The sequence below is a fragment of the Symphodus melops genome (genome assembly GCF_947650265.1).
Source record: "Symphodus melops genome assembly, chromosome: 16".
In the NCBI taxonomy this organism is placed as follows: Eukaryota; Metazoa; Chordata; class Actinopteri; order Labriformes; family Labridae; genus Symphodus; species Symphodus melops.
The window spans coordinates 10,181,035-10,200,077 of NC_136706.1; the positions used below are offsets into that span (position 1 = coordinate 10,181,035).

The following is a 19,043-nucleotide window of genomic DNA, read 5'->3' on the forward strand; positions in this document are numbered from 1 at the left end:
CAAATGTGAGTGTGAGTGAGTGAGTGAGTGTGTGTGTGCGCGCGTGTGTGTGTGTGTGTGTGTGTGTGTGTGTGTGTGTGTACACACACACACACACACACACAGACCTGCACCCATATGCTACAATCCTGTGATAAGGACGTCATCATGATCCCCCTCGCGCTCTCTCGCTCTCTCTCTCTCTCTCTCTCTCTCTCTCTCTCTCTCATCCACAGGCTTTATTATGAACACGCAGTCCAAGTGCAGGCTCAACCGTGGTACAGCGAAATGAAATAAAGTCGTTGTCAAGTAGCTCGTCCTCGCTACATAAATATTGATCACTCCTGACATTTTTACAGCTCTGGGGTGAAGTTGGACACTGGCAAGGCTTCACCATACAGCTGCAAGCTAACAGTAGCTTTGGCGGAGAGGATACAGTGCAGTACAGCTGGCTCACTCACGCAGCAAGCTAACGCTCCCGGTAACGTATACAGCTGTTGAAAGCTCAACTCTCCATCCCTCTGGAGTAACGTTACGGCCCGGGAGAAGGACATGAACGAGCTGGTGAAGAGTTTGCCCTCCCCGACTTTCCCGGGGCTCCTCCTGCCCGGTGTAGATACCTACAAAGGCTGGCTCTTTAAATGGACCAACTACCTGAAAGGCTACCAGCGGCGGTGGTTCGTTCTCAGTAACGGCCTGCTGTCCTACTACAGGTAACGGTAACTAAGGGTAACGGTAACTAAGGGTTACTGAGTTCTCTATAACTTCGACACGTTCACTGCATGTCACTGTTGAAATGAAAACTTTATAATTCCCACATTTGTTACAGGTTATAACTGGTAGGGTCTTATTTCCACGTTCAGAGAAATAAAACTTTTTGCTGCATACAAAAGGAAAGGGAATGTCCTGAGTCATCGCTAACAAGAAGAACATGAAGATATAAGTTATTAATTTTGACTAAAAATATTGTTTTTATTTCACAGACCACTTATGTAATGCTTCATTAAATATACAATGTAGTAGATAAAGTAACAAAACAATTGTTTTTTTAAGCTTGTGAAATTAAGCTTGCCTTGTGTTAAATTAAACGACAAAGAAATTACACATTTTGTAGACCATTAAACAAAAATAAAGAATGGAAAGAAATTGATGAGAGAAAAAACCCTATTTTCATTAGTTAGTATATTATAGCCCTAACAATATATAGCTTGATCATCGGCTTAGACATAAAACAGAACATCATTTTAATACAGTTGTGAAACATTCAGTACATTAATATGTAAAACCTATACAATATGGGCCATTATAATGTTGGACTATGTATTGCACCACAGTGGATTGTAGCTCTGTGTCCTAATGGGAAGTAGGCGGCTTAAAATTCCAGTTTGAAAGACCGCATCCTAAGGATCAGTACTTCAACAGACACACAGAGATGCTATTTTTGAACTTCCCTAAAAAATGTTTAAAACTTATCTGCTCCATTTTATCAGCACTGAAAGTGCTCAGAGTAGTCTGCTGCCTGCTGCATGCTATTATTAGCCTCATCTTTTTTTGCCATCTGTTTTGTCTGGGTCCCTCAGGACTCAGGCGGAGATGGCTTACACCTGCCGGGGCACGATTCCTGTCGCGACAGCACACATCGAGGTGGGTGACACTTGCCACTTGGTGTTAACAAGCGGAGGAAGAAACTACCACCTGAAGGCCACGTCTGAGGGAGAGTGTCAGCGATGGGTGTCAGCCCTGCAGCAAGCAAAAGCCAATGCCAATCTACTGATGCATCACTCAGGTAAGATATCATTTCCTGTTTGACCCAAAGTTCAAAATGTTTTTGTATGTATCAGACATTTTGTGGAGGAGTAACTTCAGTGTATAAATTGTAGTTGAATTTATCAGTTGACCTTTGTTGAGTGTTTAGCACTCCTTGTATCCCAGATATATGCTTTAAAGAAACAACATGGTTCACGTGAGAGTCTTATTCAGCTGAACATATTTTACATTTAACCTAGATGAAGCCTTGTGCAACCAAGAACGACTTCAATGAATTCTTAATGTATCTGTGGTTCTTTTATTGTCATGTACAAAAGAAGCCACAAGAGGGCAGCATTGTCCAACATGTTGAGCAAATGGTCAGCCAGGTGAGGGATTTTTCCAGTGATGTGATAAATAACTTATACTTTCAGTTGTAATCTTTAAGTTACCGTTTTTCCTTGAGACTATATCATATTCTGATAGTACATTCAATCATAGTTTATGAGATGATCGAATCTGTCCTGCTGTGGTGACATTCATTGGGGAGAAAAACGGGAGCACTGCATTTTCTTCTCCATCTCTCTCTCTCTCTCTCTCTCTCTCTCTCTCTCTCTCTCTCTCTCTCTCTCCGTCGCTCTCTTTGTCTCTTCTTCTCTTGCCCTCCCTCTCTATATACACAGGCACACAAACAGCTCCCACCTCCCTCCCACTCTGTCTCCTTTCTCCCTCCCCGTCTCCTTCAGTATGACGACAGTAAGAGCTGAATGAAATGACCTTCCTCTTGGCTCCTCCTCCTGTTCTTGTAGCAGGAGGAGTAGAGAAAGAGAGGGTGTGAGGGGTCTTCATTGAAAACATTTTTTTGTACCATATATACTCTGGATAATAGTGAGACACGGGGGCAGCCTTTTCAATGAGTGTCACCTTGTAAGTAATCTCTTTATTAATGAATTGAGAGCAGATCAAGGGGTGGTGTGTGCTTTCATGACTGCCTTCCTGCATGTGTGTGTGCTTGTAATCATTGTAAGGTGTTTGTTTATATGGCTCAGGAAGTGTGGCTGTGTTTAGTACAAATGTCTGATTGATTTCTCTCAGGACTAACACTGGCACCAATCAAATATTCTCTTCGTGTTTCAGATTGTTTTGTAGCCTTCGTTGTTCTTGGAGATAATTAGTGTCATTGCAGCTCCTGAAACAAATCACTCCTCAGAGGTGATGTGACTTCTACACATCCTCTGCTGCCGAGTAAAGGATTTGCACCTGCACCACACAAATCAATGTTTTACTTGGGCGATGTAAGCATGTGGAGCCCATCGCGGCTATGTGGAGCTGCTCATGCTCCGTCTACCATGTATAACAACAGCACAGTGTGTGATTACTGGTTGTGATTACAGCCTGAAACACTAAACAGGATTTAATGAGCTGAGCCCATTAAGACGATTTTAAAACGGCCCGACTTTCTGTCTGAGGTTATTCTAAGCTCAGAAATGGTGTTACTGAGCCGTGCATACTGTAGTTTTTAATTCATATGACAGATGTCAAAGTATATGTTGCCTCATCTCATCTGTTTATTTTTCCTAACCTAACAATGGTTACGGTGTCTGTCTCTCACAGTTTTAAAACAGACGCATGTGGGAGCGCAGACTGAATCCCCCGTGTGTTTTGATGAAGTGCGTGTTGTGATTATTACAGAATATTATTGCATGAGCCTTTTTGGTTCTGTGCTGAGTGGCAAAAAAAAAAAAAAAAAAAGGACTTAAAGTAGATGAAAAGTAATTAGGTTGATGTTGCAGCAGTGATCAGGTTTGACCATCATCATCACCTTCATTTGTACTTTAGATTTGTTGAGGAAACACATTTCACATTTGGTGCTCTTTGACCACCATCGAAGCCCACTGAGTAATTTGAATATTTGTGTTTCAAAGGGAGCGGTGGAGCCGAGGGAGCGTTTCATAAACCTAATCAGTCAGGATTTATTTGTCTCTTTTATGTTGCAGAAGCTTCCGGTGCGATCGCTTGTTAACTGTGATTCTCTCTTCCTACACTGTGTCCATATTAGTGCCTCCACCATCACCTGTGGGTGTGTTTTCATGAATCACTGATGAGTCACCAATTTATCCCAGACTCTCCAGTGTCCTGCACACACAAAAAAAGAACCCATTAGTACACAAACCAGATGGAAAGTAAACCCCATCCCCTAAATATACGTTTCCTATTACATACAGTAGGTGGGTATCATATAAACAGGTTGCAGCAGCTGGTTCAAGATACAACTTTTTTTAACAACACGTTCTCTCTCCTGTATTTGTGTCATGAAATCCTGATACATGAATGAAGGGTTTGTGTATCCCCCCCCCCCCCTTTTTTTAATCTTCTCCACCTGGGACTTTAATAATTCAGTTTGATCTGATTGTTTGGATTCCTCCTCCCCCTTTAAACCACTGTAGTATGTCTGCCTTCTTTGGGACTCGCAGGCAATGCAGACTCTGGCCTAGATTCAACAAACATGCTCTGGAGTTTTCAGATTACACACGCAATTTGTTTTCTCCAAGGGAAGAAAAAAATAAATAAAAATATTTTGACCCAGAAAAGCCCGTTTCATATGACGGAGGCAGTCATTGGCATTTTAAAGCTGGATTACTTGTGTTGACATCTATAACCGTGTTGACTGTGAAACCAGCTGTCAGCTGAATTTTGAACTAATGACAGTCGCACTTTAAAGGTGGTCTTTTTTTTTTTTCTTTTAGGACTAATGCCAGAGAGAGACTTAAACTCTCTTGAACAGGTCCATGACTAAAAACTAATTATGTGAACATGCAATATACTGTACAGGACCTATGAACTTAAAAAAAACAACAATTCAGTTAGTTTAGTTGCAGATAAATGAGGAAGGAATAATGTGGAAAGTTGTGATTCACAAGGCACATCAAATGTAGATAATCCATATTATATGATGGAGTATAACTAAAGAGGCATGTTGGATTTGAAAGTTTCCTGCATAATACTTCAAAAACAATCGTGACAAAGCGGGAGAAATGTTCTCTAACTTTGAACCTTTTCTAAATATTACGATTTTTAAAAAAAAAGCAGCTTGTATCGATCGAATGAATGATTCCGAAGACTAATCACATCAAGAATTGTAAAATTCACACCATCATTTAAATCAGTCCAATCGTTCTAATCTCTTCAAAATAAAAAATAAAGATCCCAGAGACGGAAGGCTCAGCTGCCAACAAAGGGGTAGGAGAGGGAGAAGAGAGGAGGGAGAAGGGTACTGCGTCATCCTTTTTTCTCCCTTTCCTCCTTTCTATAAATAGCCTCGCCTCCTGATTGCACGGCCCTACGTTTCCAGGGTAACGGTTTTCATTCACAGCTTTCCAATGGTGTTGAGGAAGGGATGTGGGGGGGGAAATCAGGGGTGTGAAGAATTATTGTCTCCCTCCATCGCTTCACCACAAACACTCTTTAAACTTGTCCCAGTCTAAATGAGGAGTATTATAAATGTTTGTCAGTGTGTCTGAGGAGGCAGTTCATTCCCCTGCTGTGCAGACAACACACACCTAATTAAACTCCATAAAACAAAAGACATAATAACCTCTTAGAACATTCTTAGAACATGCCTCTTGAGTCAGTTAATGTGCTTTATTTCCTGTGTGAAGATGACTCAGGAGATGAAGGCCCTGAACCTCAGGAAGATCGAGCCCTAACCCAAGGAGTGCTCAAGAGTCTGGCCAGCAAGCTAGATGACCTGAGCACCTGCAATGAGCTGATAGGAAAGCACGGCGCCGCCCTCCAGCGCTCCCTCAGTGATCTCGAGGAACTGCGCGGATCCCCCGACAGCACGGACAGGGTGAAAGCCGTCAATGAGCGAGCCACTCTCTTCCGCATCACCTCCAATGCTATGATCAATGTGAGTTCCTCCGCAAACAAAGAGACCAATCGGCTGCAGTCGCTACGAGACGCCGCAGCGCGAGGATGCCTCTGCGTGCAGCATTTCTAAATGTGCGTTGTGTTCACACCTCAGGCTTGTCGTGACTTTCTGGACGTAGCAGACTCTAACAGTCGGAGGTGGCAGAAGGCCCTGCAGTATGAGAGAGAGCAGCGCCACCATCTGGAGGAGACCATCGAACAGTTAGCCAAGCAGCACAACAGCTTAGAGAGAGCGTGGAGGGAGAATCCCTCTTCGTACACGGGTAAGACTTCTGCTGTGACCCACTGTTTAAAAATAAAACACATTTTATTCAATCAATACAGGTTGTAACGTATCTGGAGTTTGCAATATGCAATAATGTATGCCACAGCTAAGTTCACAAATGTCCTGAACAACAAAATAAATAATAACGCCGAAACCATTTCAGTAGACACAGCGGAGAAATGTTTCATCAGGCAGGAATGACACTCAAGTCACTCTAAAGTCACCATACCGAGGCTACAGAAACCAGTCTGTCCTTCACTCATGACCCAGAACACTTCAACACTGTCAGACGTATAATCACCATCCTGTGTGTTCTCATCGGTCAGGGGGCATCTTGAAAAACAAGTCTGTTGTTGCCCTCTTCTGGCCTGCTGCAGCGTTGCTATGACAGGAACACTTCACCAATCAGCTGAGAGAATGTCAAACATCAGGATCTGATACAAATTCAAAGCAAATATATATATTTTTTAAAAAGTCTTCTAATTACTGTTAATCTTTGCAGTAACATGGCAACTATTCTCATATCCTTGGACACTTTTTGGACCCGCATGATAATGAATATTCTTTTTAATTCTGTTGACGCTCAGCTGACTCCATGTATTTGTCCCCTGTTTGTTGCCTTAGGTGTGGAGCGGTCTCAGGAAGGGGATGCAAGTGATGAGAATGACGACGCCGAGTTCTTTGACGCCATGGAAGACTCCCCTGCATTCATAACTGTTACTACTAGCGGCGAAATACAGCACAAGTGAGACATCGCTCCTATCCAGAAGCCACAAGCACAGTTATTTTGGACTCTGTTGAAGTTTTTTGATGTGTTTTTTCCACAGGCGCTCAGGGAGTAATCAGAGTATGATGAGCGGAGGAGTGTCCAATGACTGGACTCAGAATGAAAATGTTAGTCCCTACTTTAATCGCTCGCAACCATCTCGACTTTCCACGTTTGTCTTTGGTTTTACACTGACTTTGTGTTTCGTGTTGTTTTTACAGGATACCTCAGGCACAATGCACATGCAGCTGCGCAGAACAAGACGCAGTCGTATTCCTGACAAACCAAACTACTCCCTAAACCTGTGGAGCATCATGAAGAACTGCATCGGCAAAGATCTCTCCAAGATACCCATGCCTGTAAATGAAAGACAGGCAGTGAAAATGTGCTAGAATGGGTTTTTTGAGTGGGAAAAAAAAAGAAAAGATTCTTCTCAATGGTAAACTATCTTCACCACGCTCTCTGTGCTTGCAGGTAAACTTCAACGAGCCGCTGTCCATGCTGCAGCGACTGACTGAGGATCTGGAGTACAGCGAGCTTCTGGACCGAGCGGCACGCTGTGACTCGTCTCTGGAGCAGATGTGTCTGGTCGCCGCTTTTTCCGTCTCCTCGTACTCCACCACAGTCCACCGCACAGCCAAGCCCTTCAACCCTCTGCTTGGAGAGACGTACGAGCTGGACAGGCTGGAGGAGTACGGTTATCGCTCCATCTGTGAGCAGGTGAGACAAACACACGTACAAATCCTTACAGATGTTTTCAGCATGTGTTCAAACGTGTTCGAAGATTAGATTATTCTATAGTGTTTAACCTCTGACGCCATCTGACAACTTTCAAACCTCAGGTCAGTCATCACCCTCCCGCTGCTGCCCACCATGTGACATCACAGCGAGGGTGGACCTTGTGGCAGTACATCACTATTGATAGCAAGTTTCGTGGGAAATATATTTCTGTCATGCCTTTTGGTAAGAACCAAGTGTGCCTCAAACATATATGTGAATGTTTAATGTGGTTTGTTAGATAATCAGTCGTAGCGACATTAGCTTCGTTATATTTACTTATTTTATTTTATTTACTTTATTCAACCCAGAGGGGGAGACATGCTTCTCACACACACACAGCGCCCACTGAGCTGGTGGGGCTCTGCTGTCACTTTTGTTGTTCTTTCGTGTAGTTGCACCTCGGCAGTGTTTGAGAAGTGGAACCGGACGAACTTCCATATTTTTAGTCCGCATCAGGACTTGAACCGGCAACCCTCCAATTCCCAACCCAAGTCTCTGCAGACTGAGCTACTGCCTCCCCCGATGTATTTTTTTTTTTTTAAAAGATGGTCACCGTTTTAGTGTTTCCTTCTTTTCTTCTCTGCAGGAAATATTCACCTTCAGTTCCACTCAAGCGGAAACCACTATGTGTGGAGCAAAGTGACTTCTACTGTGCATAACATCATTGTGGGAAAACTTTGGATTGATCAGGTGGGCCTCTTTTACTGTCAACAACACAACCTGCCTAGTTTTTTTTGTTTGTGAGTGCGTCTTTGTGTCTGTGTGAAGAATTTTATTCAGTTTTCATTCTTCTTCTTCTGTCATTTTGTTTCTGCAGTCTGGGGACATTGACATTGTAAACAACAGAACCAAGGACACGTGTCATCTCAAATTCTCTCCATACAGCTACTTCTCCAGAGACGTACCCCGTAAAGTGAGTCTGTTGTGTTTTCTTTTTTTCATTTTGCTTTCTGTTGTTTTCTGCTCTTTCCCTGATATTTGTCCTCACAACGTTGGACAAATGTATGTGCTGCATCTTCTACTGTCAGTGTGGAACACTTTGAAACAATGTCTCTCACCTGAAGATGTACGTTTAATTACATCGGAATTTATTAAGAAATGTGTCCAATTCAGGGTGTAAAGATTCAGTAAAAACTGACTCAGCAGTGAATACGCCTCTGCTCATGTGTCTGACTGAGCTCTTCTCGTGTGTCACCTTCTCGGGGTGTCTCCAGGTGACAGGAGTGGTGGAGAACAGGGAAGGCACAGCCCATTACATCCTGTCGGGGACTTGGGACGAAAAGATGGAGAGTGCCAAAATAGTGGACAGCAGCCAGGGATGCGGAGGATCTGAAGGCAAACAAAAAACAGTTTATCAGACTCTTCAGCCCAAACTGCTGTGGAAGAAATATCCCCTCCCGTATGTTTGTCTTTTTTCGAACACATTCCCGCCTCAGCTTTACGGGCTGTCCTCAGATTGTCCTAACGTGTTGTCTCTTCCGTCCTTTTGTTCTCCAGAGACAACGCAGAGAACATGCACTTTTTCTCCTCCTTAGCCCTGACACTCAATGAGCCAGAAGAGGGCGTCGCACCCACAGACAGTCGTCTGCGGCCGGACCAGCGTCTGATGGAGGCGGGTCTGTGGGATGAGGCAAACACCCATAAGCAACGGCTGGAGGAGTCCCAGAGGCTGGAGAGGAAAAGAAGGGAGGTGCAAGCTACACAGGCACTAGAGGAAGGTGAGAGCGAGGAAACCTATCAGGTGGTAAACGTTTCACAAATGACTTCACCAAGAGAATTTAAACTATGATTTTAAACTGATTAAACCTTCAACCATACAGTAAACATACAATGAGAGTAGTCCATCACTGAAGCAGGAGACATCATGTGTCCTGCGTTTGAATGTTTGATGAGCAGCATTTGTATATTTAAAGATTTTAGATGATTTCCTATTTAGGGAGGAAGCGTTTTTTTAAGACTGACAGAATTACAATTCAAAGGAGATTCAATTTGTGAATTCAAACAGAGCTTGTTACAGACGTGTGTCGTTTGTTTTCTGTGAAAAGTACGACAACTATGATTGTGTACATTTAGGGCAAGACGTCGAGGGTTACAATCCTCTGTGGTTTGAGAAGAGGACGGATGACACAACGAGAGAAAGCATCTACGTGTACAGGGGCGGATATTGGGAGGCCAAAGACAGACAGGACTGGAGCCAATGTCCTCAGATCTTCTAGGACTACACTTCCATCAGACTGGAGGTTCCTCCTCATTTAAGGATACTCTGTGAGTTCTAAGGACTATTTTGGGATATGGATGTTTCTGTATGTGTGTGTGTGTGTGTGTGTGTGTGTGTGTGTGTGTGTGTGTGGAGCTGACTTTAAAGCACAAAACAAGCTCCTGCTTCCACCTACTGGTCTCCTCTCTCCTGCTCCGTTCCAACATGTTTGCTGAATGCATGGCGCCTCGGGCGTTCATGTGTGCCGTGTAATCGCAGCGCACATGAACTCTCAGCACCGCAGGGAACTTCCAGAGTATATAAAGTTCTCATGTGTGTTTAAGTGTGTCCGTGGGGCTGTAACATGTGCTTTACCTCTGCTCTGAAACACACTTCATGAAGTGTGTGGTAAACTTCAGGGTAAGGTGTGCCGCATATGTTTTGGTCCAAGAACTGAATGTCTTGTTCTCCTCGAGGCTGGAAAAACATGTTCCTCCAACACAGACACCGGCTTTTAAAGGACCATAGCGGGATGAAACGTTCTTGTGTACTAAAAGACTTTTGACACATAAATCCATCTACTGGTCTCTCTGATTATTGGAGAGGTTTGCTACTTGTTTAAAAACTGAAACTTGAAGTGTTAAATCCAGTTTTAAACTTGTACAAATTCGTTACATACTGGAAGCATGGAGTACTAAGAGTTTGCCAATCTGGGAGGGTCTAAGGAAAAAGTTGCATCATGGGAAATGTAGGATCCAGTAGGTTTGGAGCTTTAAACATACTTAGGACTATAAGTCAGGATATCCTGACGTACACTGATCCCCTCTCTATTATGTGTACCTAAAAAACTTCACTTTTATCTGAGTGCAAGCCTAAATAACTGAAGTAACCCGTCCAATCTCTTAAGGCAGAAATCCTTCTGAAGAGTAAATCTGCTAAATCTGGGATTTGTTTTGGTGCTCATTTGTAGTTTTAGCCTTAATTATGTAATGATGTAGTAAGTCCCTTGTTAACCCTCTATCCAAACAGAAACATGTAGTGAAGAAATCTTACAGACTTTTTTCTTCCAGGGTACTTGCATGTGAACAAAAAGAATTTCATTATTTTATTTCTTTTAAACTGTACTTACAATATGAGCTTCATTGTCTCGCTAAGTCAAAACAGACTTGTTTTCTCCCCTTATTGAGACAGTGGGAATAGTGGGCAGGTTCCTCATTTCATTTAAAACTGGCATTATTTGGACATGTTAGCAATAACACAACTGCATGGCCACTAGAGAAGAAACGTGTCCCGAGTCAGGTGATTTATGCAGCAGAAAGAGTGTTTTATTTACAGTGTTATATTAGATGAATGATTGTTCTGTGGCGACATCTGTTTTATACACATCAATCAGAAAAGTACGAAAGAAAGACTTAGCAATATGTATGCTAAGGTTTTTTTTTAATGCAAGCAGGCACTGATGTAAATGAGTAGTGAATGTACATTCTATAACCATATTATCCTATTTATTTATTTAGTTATCGATTTCAGCTTCCTGTTAATTGTAAACAGCGTTGGATGGTGGATTTTGCCTGTATATAGCACAAAAAAAATAGAAATAAGAACACTATTCCTGATCACTATTCAGAGTTACTGTTTCACATAACTTGACGATTGCATTTTGTTTACCACTTCAACTCTGTGTGTGAATAAATCTTAAAGGTTTTAAGATTGTGTACCAGCTAATGAGATGTTGGGGGGTGAAATATGAATATAAGTTATCAAATCAAGTGAAGATACAGTATGTATAATATTGATGATGCAAATAAGGTGTTGTTCAAAACAAGCACAATAACATGATGTTTACCTACATACAGTTGATGCATTATACACGAGACATAGAGGTATAGTTTTCCATGGCAGCACATAGCAATGCATGGTATTAGAGTGCTGAAACATTTGTGTAGTGAAAAGCCTCTTCACCTAGCTAATTGTTTCTTGACTCTTACTGAAATATGTGAACTCACCTTCTGTGCCCTCTGACCTCAGAAATTTGACATTTTTGAGCTCAAATAAAAACATAAAGCCGTCACTGTTGTGTTGTTTGCTATCAGACCAGTGTTGTTCAAAATGTTCAAATCTAAAAAGGATGGATAAAACAGAAGACGTCAAGAGAAATGGCATGTCTCATGATGACTGAGGATCTACAATACTTATCTGGTCTGAGCTAAAAAGACAAATGTAATTGGACAATAAAAAAAAAAAGCTTCCTTTGTTATTTCTTACTAGTCTACAAGGTTTGCATTCTCATAAACAGAGTCTCTTCTCCAGTAGGTGTTAACAATGACAGGAACAATGACTGTTCCTGTCCTTATTCTCTATTTATTTATTTATTTTCCTTGCATTTCAGCAATGAAAGTTAAAGTTACTATACTTCACATACAATTCTTATACTGGTAATTTTAACTTTGGGTATAACTCAGCAGTTACCCTTGTCTTAACAAACACTAATTGATTGGTGTAAAAGATCAAACAAACAAATCATATTTACTTTATTACAGGATAATAACATTTAGCATTCGGCAAACTTCTCCTCGGAATAAGCAATTCATCGTTTTCATGTAAGTCTATGGTCCTAAACATCAGTAGGAGGACACACATCCTGCAGCAGGCGCTGTGTGTACGCTGCGTTTAAAACGGTGGCATTGCCCTTTAAATGAAACATTGAGGCGCCTTTCTCCTGACTGACGGAGGTTTAAGGGATGCTGCCACTGCTGTCTCGATACATGTCGAAGAATAGTAAGGTAAAATCGCATTACAGGACCATGTCACTGGGTTGGGTTTGTTGTGTAGTGCTGCCTGACGTTCACTTTATGAGCGGAAGTCAGCCTAACGTTTGTTTTGTAGCTAGCGACCAACCGAAAGGTTAGCTAGCAACGGCTCTCTCCGTACATGCTAACGTTAGCATAACAGCGCGAGCTGCTGTCAGAGAGACAGGTGACAGGTGACAACAGCAGAGGTCAGCTAGTTTAATAAACACACTGTAACCTTGTATTTTAGCAAAAACTCTGCAGGTTATTCGTTTTGAGCCGTTTGTTTGCTGCTCAGCGGAATGACAAAGTGACGTTAATTCAAACTTTTACGCATGAAACGGTGACAACAGTCTGACTCATGGTGTGTTATTAAACAACACAGTGTGAGCTTTCAGGGTTTTCATATGCTCCAGTGTCTGGGAAAAATAGAATCACAAGATCTCCAAGGCGTGAAGTAAGCTGCTATTTTAAGCCATCGTGGAAAAAAACATAACTCCAGTGCCCTGCTCTGCGCTGTGTGACGGGTCAGTTACAGAAACGTCCAGTGCTCAAGTTGCTCAATGATGTTTGATGACAACATTGTGAGGGGTTTTTTTTTGTGCATCGTCACGAAGTGTAGTAACCAATCCATTCGGTCTTCGTCTTGTAGGAGAAGGCGCATGTATGTTTTCCAGCCGGCTCAGTCCAGCATATGTCATTTTGCATGCGCAGGATAAGTTACACAACCAGCCCGCCATGCAAAATAGAAACACGTGTTTGGAGGAGGCGGAGCTAAAAAACATGACGGCTTTACCCAAAAAACAAAGACCGGTCAACACTTCACACAGGAGGCGAACAGCTCTGTGATACAGCGGGTTATTTGGCGATTCTTTGCTACCGTAACTTATGGGTTTGATCGTGCTTTGCGGCTGGAGATGAGAGGCACGTTGTCAACATGTGTTTTCCTTTTAGAGAGGACAATGATACGAACATGATCAGCGCCGATGGCCTCTCTAAATGCGAGGCGACCCTGCAAGACAGAGGCAGTAGGAGGAGGCCCCCCGCAGAGATGCTCCATCTGCTGTCAGCTGTTATTGTTTGGCTTGTGACAGGAACCACCATCTCCAGTCTGAACAAATGGATATTTGCCGTTTACAACTTCAGGTACCCTCTTCTGCTCTCAGCTCTGCACATGCTGACGGCAATCGTGGTGGACTATGGGCTGATCAAACTGCAGGTAATTCAGCACAGAGGGGCCGGAGAGCAGGAGCTGACCCCCAGTGCAAAATGTAAGGTGTTCCTGTTGAGTCTGACATTTTGTGCCAGTATCGCATTCGGGAACATGGGTCTGAATTATGTCCAGCTTTCATTTGCACAAATGATCTACACAACCACGCCGCTCTTTACTCTGGCCATCTCCACACTGATCCTGGGCAAGCAGCATCACATTATCAAGTACACAGCCATGATGCCCATCTGCCTGGGAGCCTCCTTCAGCATCATGGGAGAGGTCCAGTTTGATCAAACCGGCTGCTTCTTTGTGTTTGCGGCAACTATGTTGAGAGGCGTCAAGTCCATACAGCAAAGTAAGTAAGACTTTTCCTGTGTCACGTGAGTGTCTACTATCCTGTTATATGCTTGTTTGTTTGTTTATCACTGGGTATACCACCTTTTTTTCATGTATTTGTTTAATTCAGATGAACCTGGAAACTTTGTCACATACTAAAGACTTCAGACGTTTCAGTTTCATCCTGAGACATCACAGCCGTCTGCAGTCCTGGAACATTTTAGTGATTCACCCCTCGGTCTTGTGACACACCCACCACACGTTTAGCTGTTTCCTAGGTAACATAACACTAACAGTGTTAGAGTTACAGTGTGCAAGGTTCCTTCACATGGACATGCTGATCCCTGAACTGTTTACAAAAAAAAAAAGAGGAACAAGGATGTTTGCCTTTGGTGCAACCGTTTTTAAAATTAGAAATGACATTAGAGATGTTTGTGTGTACGTCTTTAAGACAGGAGACAGATTCTTCTTTAATTGATGTCATGTGGCCTGAGTAGAGCTTCCATACCATGACTCCAACGTAACCCTTTATCTAATGTTCTGTGCTCTCCAGGGTGAAGAAGTTAAGTAATTGGTTGGTTCCTGTGTGCATGGGATTAGGCTCTTTAACGTCATTAGTCTCAACAACGTAGTAGCTGTCAAAGAGGGGGGGAAAAAAGTAGAGGCCTTTTATCTTATGTAACGCGAAAGCAGGTCTTCAGTTTCCTCAGAAAAATGTACCGCTGAATTCTTAGTACCTGAAGGAGCAGAGGGAGACGTCGCGGTGACAGAGGCAGGCTTGTGACTTCAGGGTCACCAGTTTAAAGCGCTCCTGCATAGATGCCCGGCGAATGACTCTGTGTGTGTGTGTACATGTCCAGCAGAGGTTAGCTGCTGCGTTTTACTCTGATTTTCAATCCCAATGATTAACCTGAGGTCCACAACTTGCTTCACTGTTCTGTCTCAAGTTTCAGCTCAAATTATTGGCATCCTTTGGCGTTCTGTCGCACTGTGTTGATGTGTTTTGACTCATAAAGGCGTGCTGCTCTGGCGTGTTTGTTTGTGCGTAGCTCTTACTAAAATAATCATGTTGTTCTCCTTACATGTCCGGACACACAGGGTTATTACAGGCACTTCCAAACAAGAGATTTGCATGACTTACTCCCATTCTCGATCTAACAGGCAGTCTGTCTCAGTCATTTTGATAAGAAAACAAATGAATCTTCTGTCATCATAGCAGTCCACTGAAATCCTGCACATTCTCGTCATAATAGAGTGAAGAAGGTCTTTTATCTCCTTTAGGTCAGACGTTTGCTTTGCTGGTAATGTTGGAGTTGAAACAGTGACTATAAGCCCCGTTTCCACCGAGCGGTCCGGCTCGGATCGTCTCGTTACGCATTTTGCTGTGTTTCCATAATCCCGGGAAAGATTCCCAAATAACCGATCCGTACCATCCCACTTTTTGGGACCCTTCCGTTGGGGTGCCAAGAATGTCAAGCCGACCCGAAAAGGTAGAGCTAAACACTACAGTCTGTTGATTGGTTGAAAGAATCGTCACTTCCCGTGTTACCTCTGCAAACAAAACTCCGCTGTCTTTAAACCATAGACACAGCTGATTGTTTACGTCTTTATTTCTCCTTGTGGCACACAGCCTTCTCTGAAACAAAGCTTGATGGAGTTTTTTAGTAAAGAGTCACATGTCAGTGACAGAGTAGATGAACTGCTGGATGTCTTCCAGCTTTGGTTTTGTTTGTGTCGCGTTTTTCTCCTTTGTTGAATTTATTAGTTAGCGGTTAGCTGTTAGCTGCTATAATGTGATACTATTTACATAGCAGCTATCGTCATCCGGCTTACACGCCGCCTACCAAATAGGGCACGGGTGGCTGTGGAAACACAAATGAGATCGGGCTAATCGAACCGAACCGTACCAAACTGTACCGATCCGTACCGGACTGCTGTGTGGAAATGGGACTATAGTTGCTTAGTGAACTGTCACGTTTGTAACCTTTGTTTGTTTCCGTCTGTGTACTCAGGCATCTTACTTCAGGAGGAGAAGATCAACTCGGTGTTCCTGCTCTACCTGATGTCCATTCCTAGCTTCTGTATCCTGGCCGTGGCGGCTCTGGCTCTAGAGAACTGGGCTTTGCTGGAGTCGCCGCTGCATTACGACCGCCACCTCTGGGTCTTTATCCTGCTCAGCTGCCTGGGCTCAGTCATGTACAACCTGGCCAGCTGCTGCGTCATCACACTCACCTCCGCGGTCACCCTGCACATCCTCGGCAACTTGAGCGTGGTGGGAAACCTGCTGTTGTCTCAGCTGCTCTTCGGCAGCGAGTTGTCTGCCCTCAGCTGTGCCGGCGCGGTGCTGACTCTGTCCGGCATGCTCATCTATCAGAACTCCGAGTTCATCGTGAGCTTCCTGGACGCTCGCAAGGCCAAAGCTAGAGAGTCTGGAAATGTGGATTTTCATACTGCAAGTGGAGAGGATTCGGACAAAGGTTGTACGTCTGAACCAATATATCATCAGCACAGAACGGAAAGGAAACTGGAAGACAAGATAGACTAAACTGAAAAGATGAAGGAGAGAATAAAATATTGAAGGTTAAAAAGTGTTTCTTTTTTTTAAAGCAGGTTAGAGAAGCAGACAGTAGTGTGAGTATCACTGATAATCTGACACTCTTTTTTTTTTCCAACTCCTCCCTGTGGTCAAAATAGAAATGGAGTCAGCAGAGGGGAAACGGTTGCCTTTACTTGTGACACTGACGGTTAAATTCTCTCCTTCATCTGTAAACCCATCATTCAACATAGCCTTTAGTGATATATGCATGCGTGAGCACACTTAACTGTTCGGTACCTCATGAGGTATAAACTCTGACACTCATACTACTCCACTGTGAAAATGTTCTCATTTACAGAGGGCTCTAATCTCCGTTTGGGTGGCTGTTGTGCATATTTTAGACCGCAGGGAGCTTCAAATTTGAATAGGCACACTTTGTATTTAGAATATATTGATGGTACTGTTACCTAATACTGACTCGGCCCTGTTATAGTAAGGAACAGGGCGATTACAGGCAGCTTATTTTTGCTATGTGAAGCAGGAAGTTAGTTTAAGTTACAAGGATGGACAAAGCCAACATTCAGTGCAATGAGAATGCCTCTTTCCTCTACTGAAGCACATTTTTAATAAGAGGCCTAAGCTCTGTGTTCTGTCCCTTCTTATGAACCTCGGTGTGGATTCCCACTAAAAGGGCCTACATTTTTGTTCTCATAGCAGCTCGATAAGACACTCTCTGTAGAATTAGTCCAATTATTTCCATCCCTTCACAACAGCGCGCTCGCCGCAGCTTCCCTTCATAATTAGGTCCGCCGGCTCTCTAAGGAGTGACACTCAACTTTAGCTGTCCCTCTTTCCCGTCGAAGAGATGAGGAAATGGAAGATTGAGCTTCTTAAATCTTCAACAATGTCATCTGTTCCTTTTTGTGTGTGTGTGTGTGTGTGTGTGTGTGTGTGAGAGAGCAGGTGACACTTTCTAAAAGTTGTTAACCTGGAGCAGCTGACTTCTGCTGAGCAGTGTTACAGTACGCTTTTCCGTAAAGCATTTTATTGATGTGATTTTATTACACGACAGAATACACTTTATTCCCCTCTAAATATTTATTTGGAAAGAAAAAAATATATATTTTTAAACTGACATAAACAATCACTGGCTTTGTGATGCTGTGGATTTAGCGTTGAGTGTCTTGCTCCTTGCCTACGTGTTTCCCCCCGTCTGCTCTCTCCAGACAGCCGGCCTTCTAAGCATGCTGTTGCTACTGAAAGCATTTAGAATAATCCGGGATGTCTGTTAGCGGCCGTACACTCCCTGCTGCCTGTATGGTATGCAAGATCACTTTAAAAGCTTTTTTTAGTGTATAGTGTCAGTAGCAAAACATAATGTGTCCATTTTTTGAGTTCTCACAAGACAATAAAGCCATACATCAGACACCTGCCACATGAATTATAGTATTGCCATAAATAAATAATTGCCTGCATAATTGAAGTGAAAAGATTTCACTGGATGAATCGCTAAGTTAATATTTCCAGGGTGCCATAATTCATAATCTTAGATTCTCCCCTGCAGCATATCACATGAGACTTTTCTTCAACCAGGGGTCAGTGAAGTTATTTTTGAACTGGATTTGATCAAATGCTGTGTTATTGTAATATTTATAATAAATGGTTTTTCAGCTCTCCTTAGTTTAAAGACTGCATCGCACATCATTTCACTGGTTTGACATTTCTGGATACCTCAGCTTTTAAAAAGATGTGTTCTCTTGTTTAGGGATTATTTACCAGAGGTCAGAGGTCATGGGGAGTCGAGGGGTATAATTTGATCACTGATGTCAACACATTTATTAAACGCATGTGATTTCTTATTCTCAGTTTAAGTCTGCACGTTTGGCTGCAGATTCTGGTTGTTTGGCTGACCTGTTGCTCTGATGAGGTACGAAAAACACCGCCCACGAAGCCTCCATGTGTACATACTGGTTTTGAATGTTTGCAAAGCTCGTGGGGTGTAAATAGTTATTTTATTATATTTATCTTTTTGTAGTCATATATGGTTCAACGTTTTGTGGTTTCAGAATGAAATGTTTGCCTCATGCCTTATTTGGATATGCTAAAGAAAGGAGTGAACCTGCATTTTGTCAAATGCTTCGGATTATACTTTGAATGCCAACAGTCAGCAGCGACAGTGACTTTGTTTAAGGGGAAAGAAAAGGATGATTCATAAACACTGCTCCAATAATAATTTAAAAAAAAAGATGCATAAACAATAAAAACCAACAAACCACTTCATTACTGAGTTGTTGCCTATATTTTTAACTGTCTCTGTAACTACTTCTTAACTTCATTAAAGTTCACACCTTGAAGTTGTTTCTGCTGTCCAAGTTTCTGTTCTTGTTAAGGTCCAGTCAGCCGACATGTCACTGAGGTCATTTTAAAGCAGTTTTAAGTGTTAACCACTAGGTGGAGCTATTTGTGTGCTCTCTGATTTATTAGCCTATGCTACAAATTTTCCAGA

General features: G+C 42.7%; 2 protein-coding genes across 5 annotated transcripts; both read left to right on the plus strand.

Moving 5' to 3' along the window:
* Nucleotides 1-227: 227 nt before the first annotated feature.
* On the plus strand, nucleotides 228-11,734 carry osbp2a (oxysterol binding protein 2a). The gene is made up of 14 exons (XM_079364308.1): nucleotides 228-692; nucleotides 1,560-1,765; nucleotides 5,385-5,635; nucleotides 5,750-5,918; nucleotides 6,545-6,665; nucleotides 6,748-6,814; nucleotides 6,908-7,045; nucleotides 7,161-7,406; nucleotides 7,529-7,649; nucleotides 8,053-8,156; nucleotides 8,284-8,379; nucleotides 8,681-8,865; nucleotides 8,964-9,184; nucleotides 9,540-11,734. The coding sequence occupies exons 1-14, from the start codon at nucleotides 532-534 to the stop codon at nucleotides 9,680-9,682; spliced, it is 2,229 nt and encodes a 742-aa protein (XP_079220434.1). The 5' UTR covers nucleotides 228-531; the 3' UTR covers nucleotides 9,683-11,734.
* Nucleotides 11,735-12,132: 398 nt separating this feature from the next.
* Nucleotides 12,133-18,817, plus strand: slc35e4 (solute carrier family 35 member E4). 4 transcript variants are annotated; one of them, XM_079364615.1, is made up of 3 exons: nucleotides 12,133-12,441; nucleotides 13,407-14,020; nucleotides 16,014-18,817. In XM_079364615.1, the coding sequence occupies exons 2-3, from the start codon at nucleotides 13,426-13,428 to the stop codon at nucleotides 16,544-16,546; spliced, it is 1,128 nt and encodes a 375-aa protein (XP_079220741.1). In that variant the 5' UTR covers nucleotides 12,133-12,441; nucleotides 13,407-13,425; the 3' UTR covers nucleotides 16,547-18,817. The 4 variants fall into 4 exon arrangements, with proteins under 4 accessions (XP_079220741.1, XP_079220739.1, XP_079220740.1 ...); XM_079364613.1 differs by having other exon boundaries at nucleotides 12,139-12,446; XM_079364614.1 differs by lacking the exon at nucleotides 12,133-12,441 and adding an exon at nucleotides 12,501-12,661.
* The last annotated feature ends 226 nt before the right edge of the window (nucleotides 18,818-19,043 follow it).

Excerpts from the sequence above, each read along its gene's own strand:
- osbp2a (XM_079364308.1), top strand. The coding sequence starts at position 532 with ATGAACGAGCTGGTGAAGAGTTTGCCCTCCCCGACTTTCCCGGGGCTC. Across the intron at positions 1,766-5,384 it reads TCTACTGATGCATCACTCAG|ATGACTCAGGAGATGAAGGC; the intron begins GTAAGATATCAT and ends TCCTGTGTGAAG. Across the intron at positions 7,650-8,052 it reads TATTTCTGTCATGCCTTTTG|GAAATATTCACCTTCAGTTC; the intron begins GTAAGAACCAAG and ends TCTTCTCTGCAG.
- slc35e4 (XM_079364612.1), top strand. The coding sequence starts at position 13,390 with ATGTGTTTTCCTTTTAGAGAGGACAATGATACGAACATGATCAGCGCC. Across the intron at positions 14,021-16,013 it reads CGTCAAGTCCATACAGCAAA|GCATCTTACTTCAGGAGGAG; the intron begins GTAAGTAAGACT and ends CTGTGTACTCAG.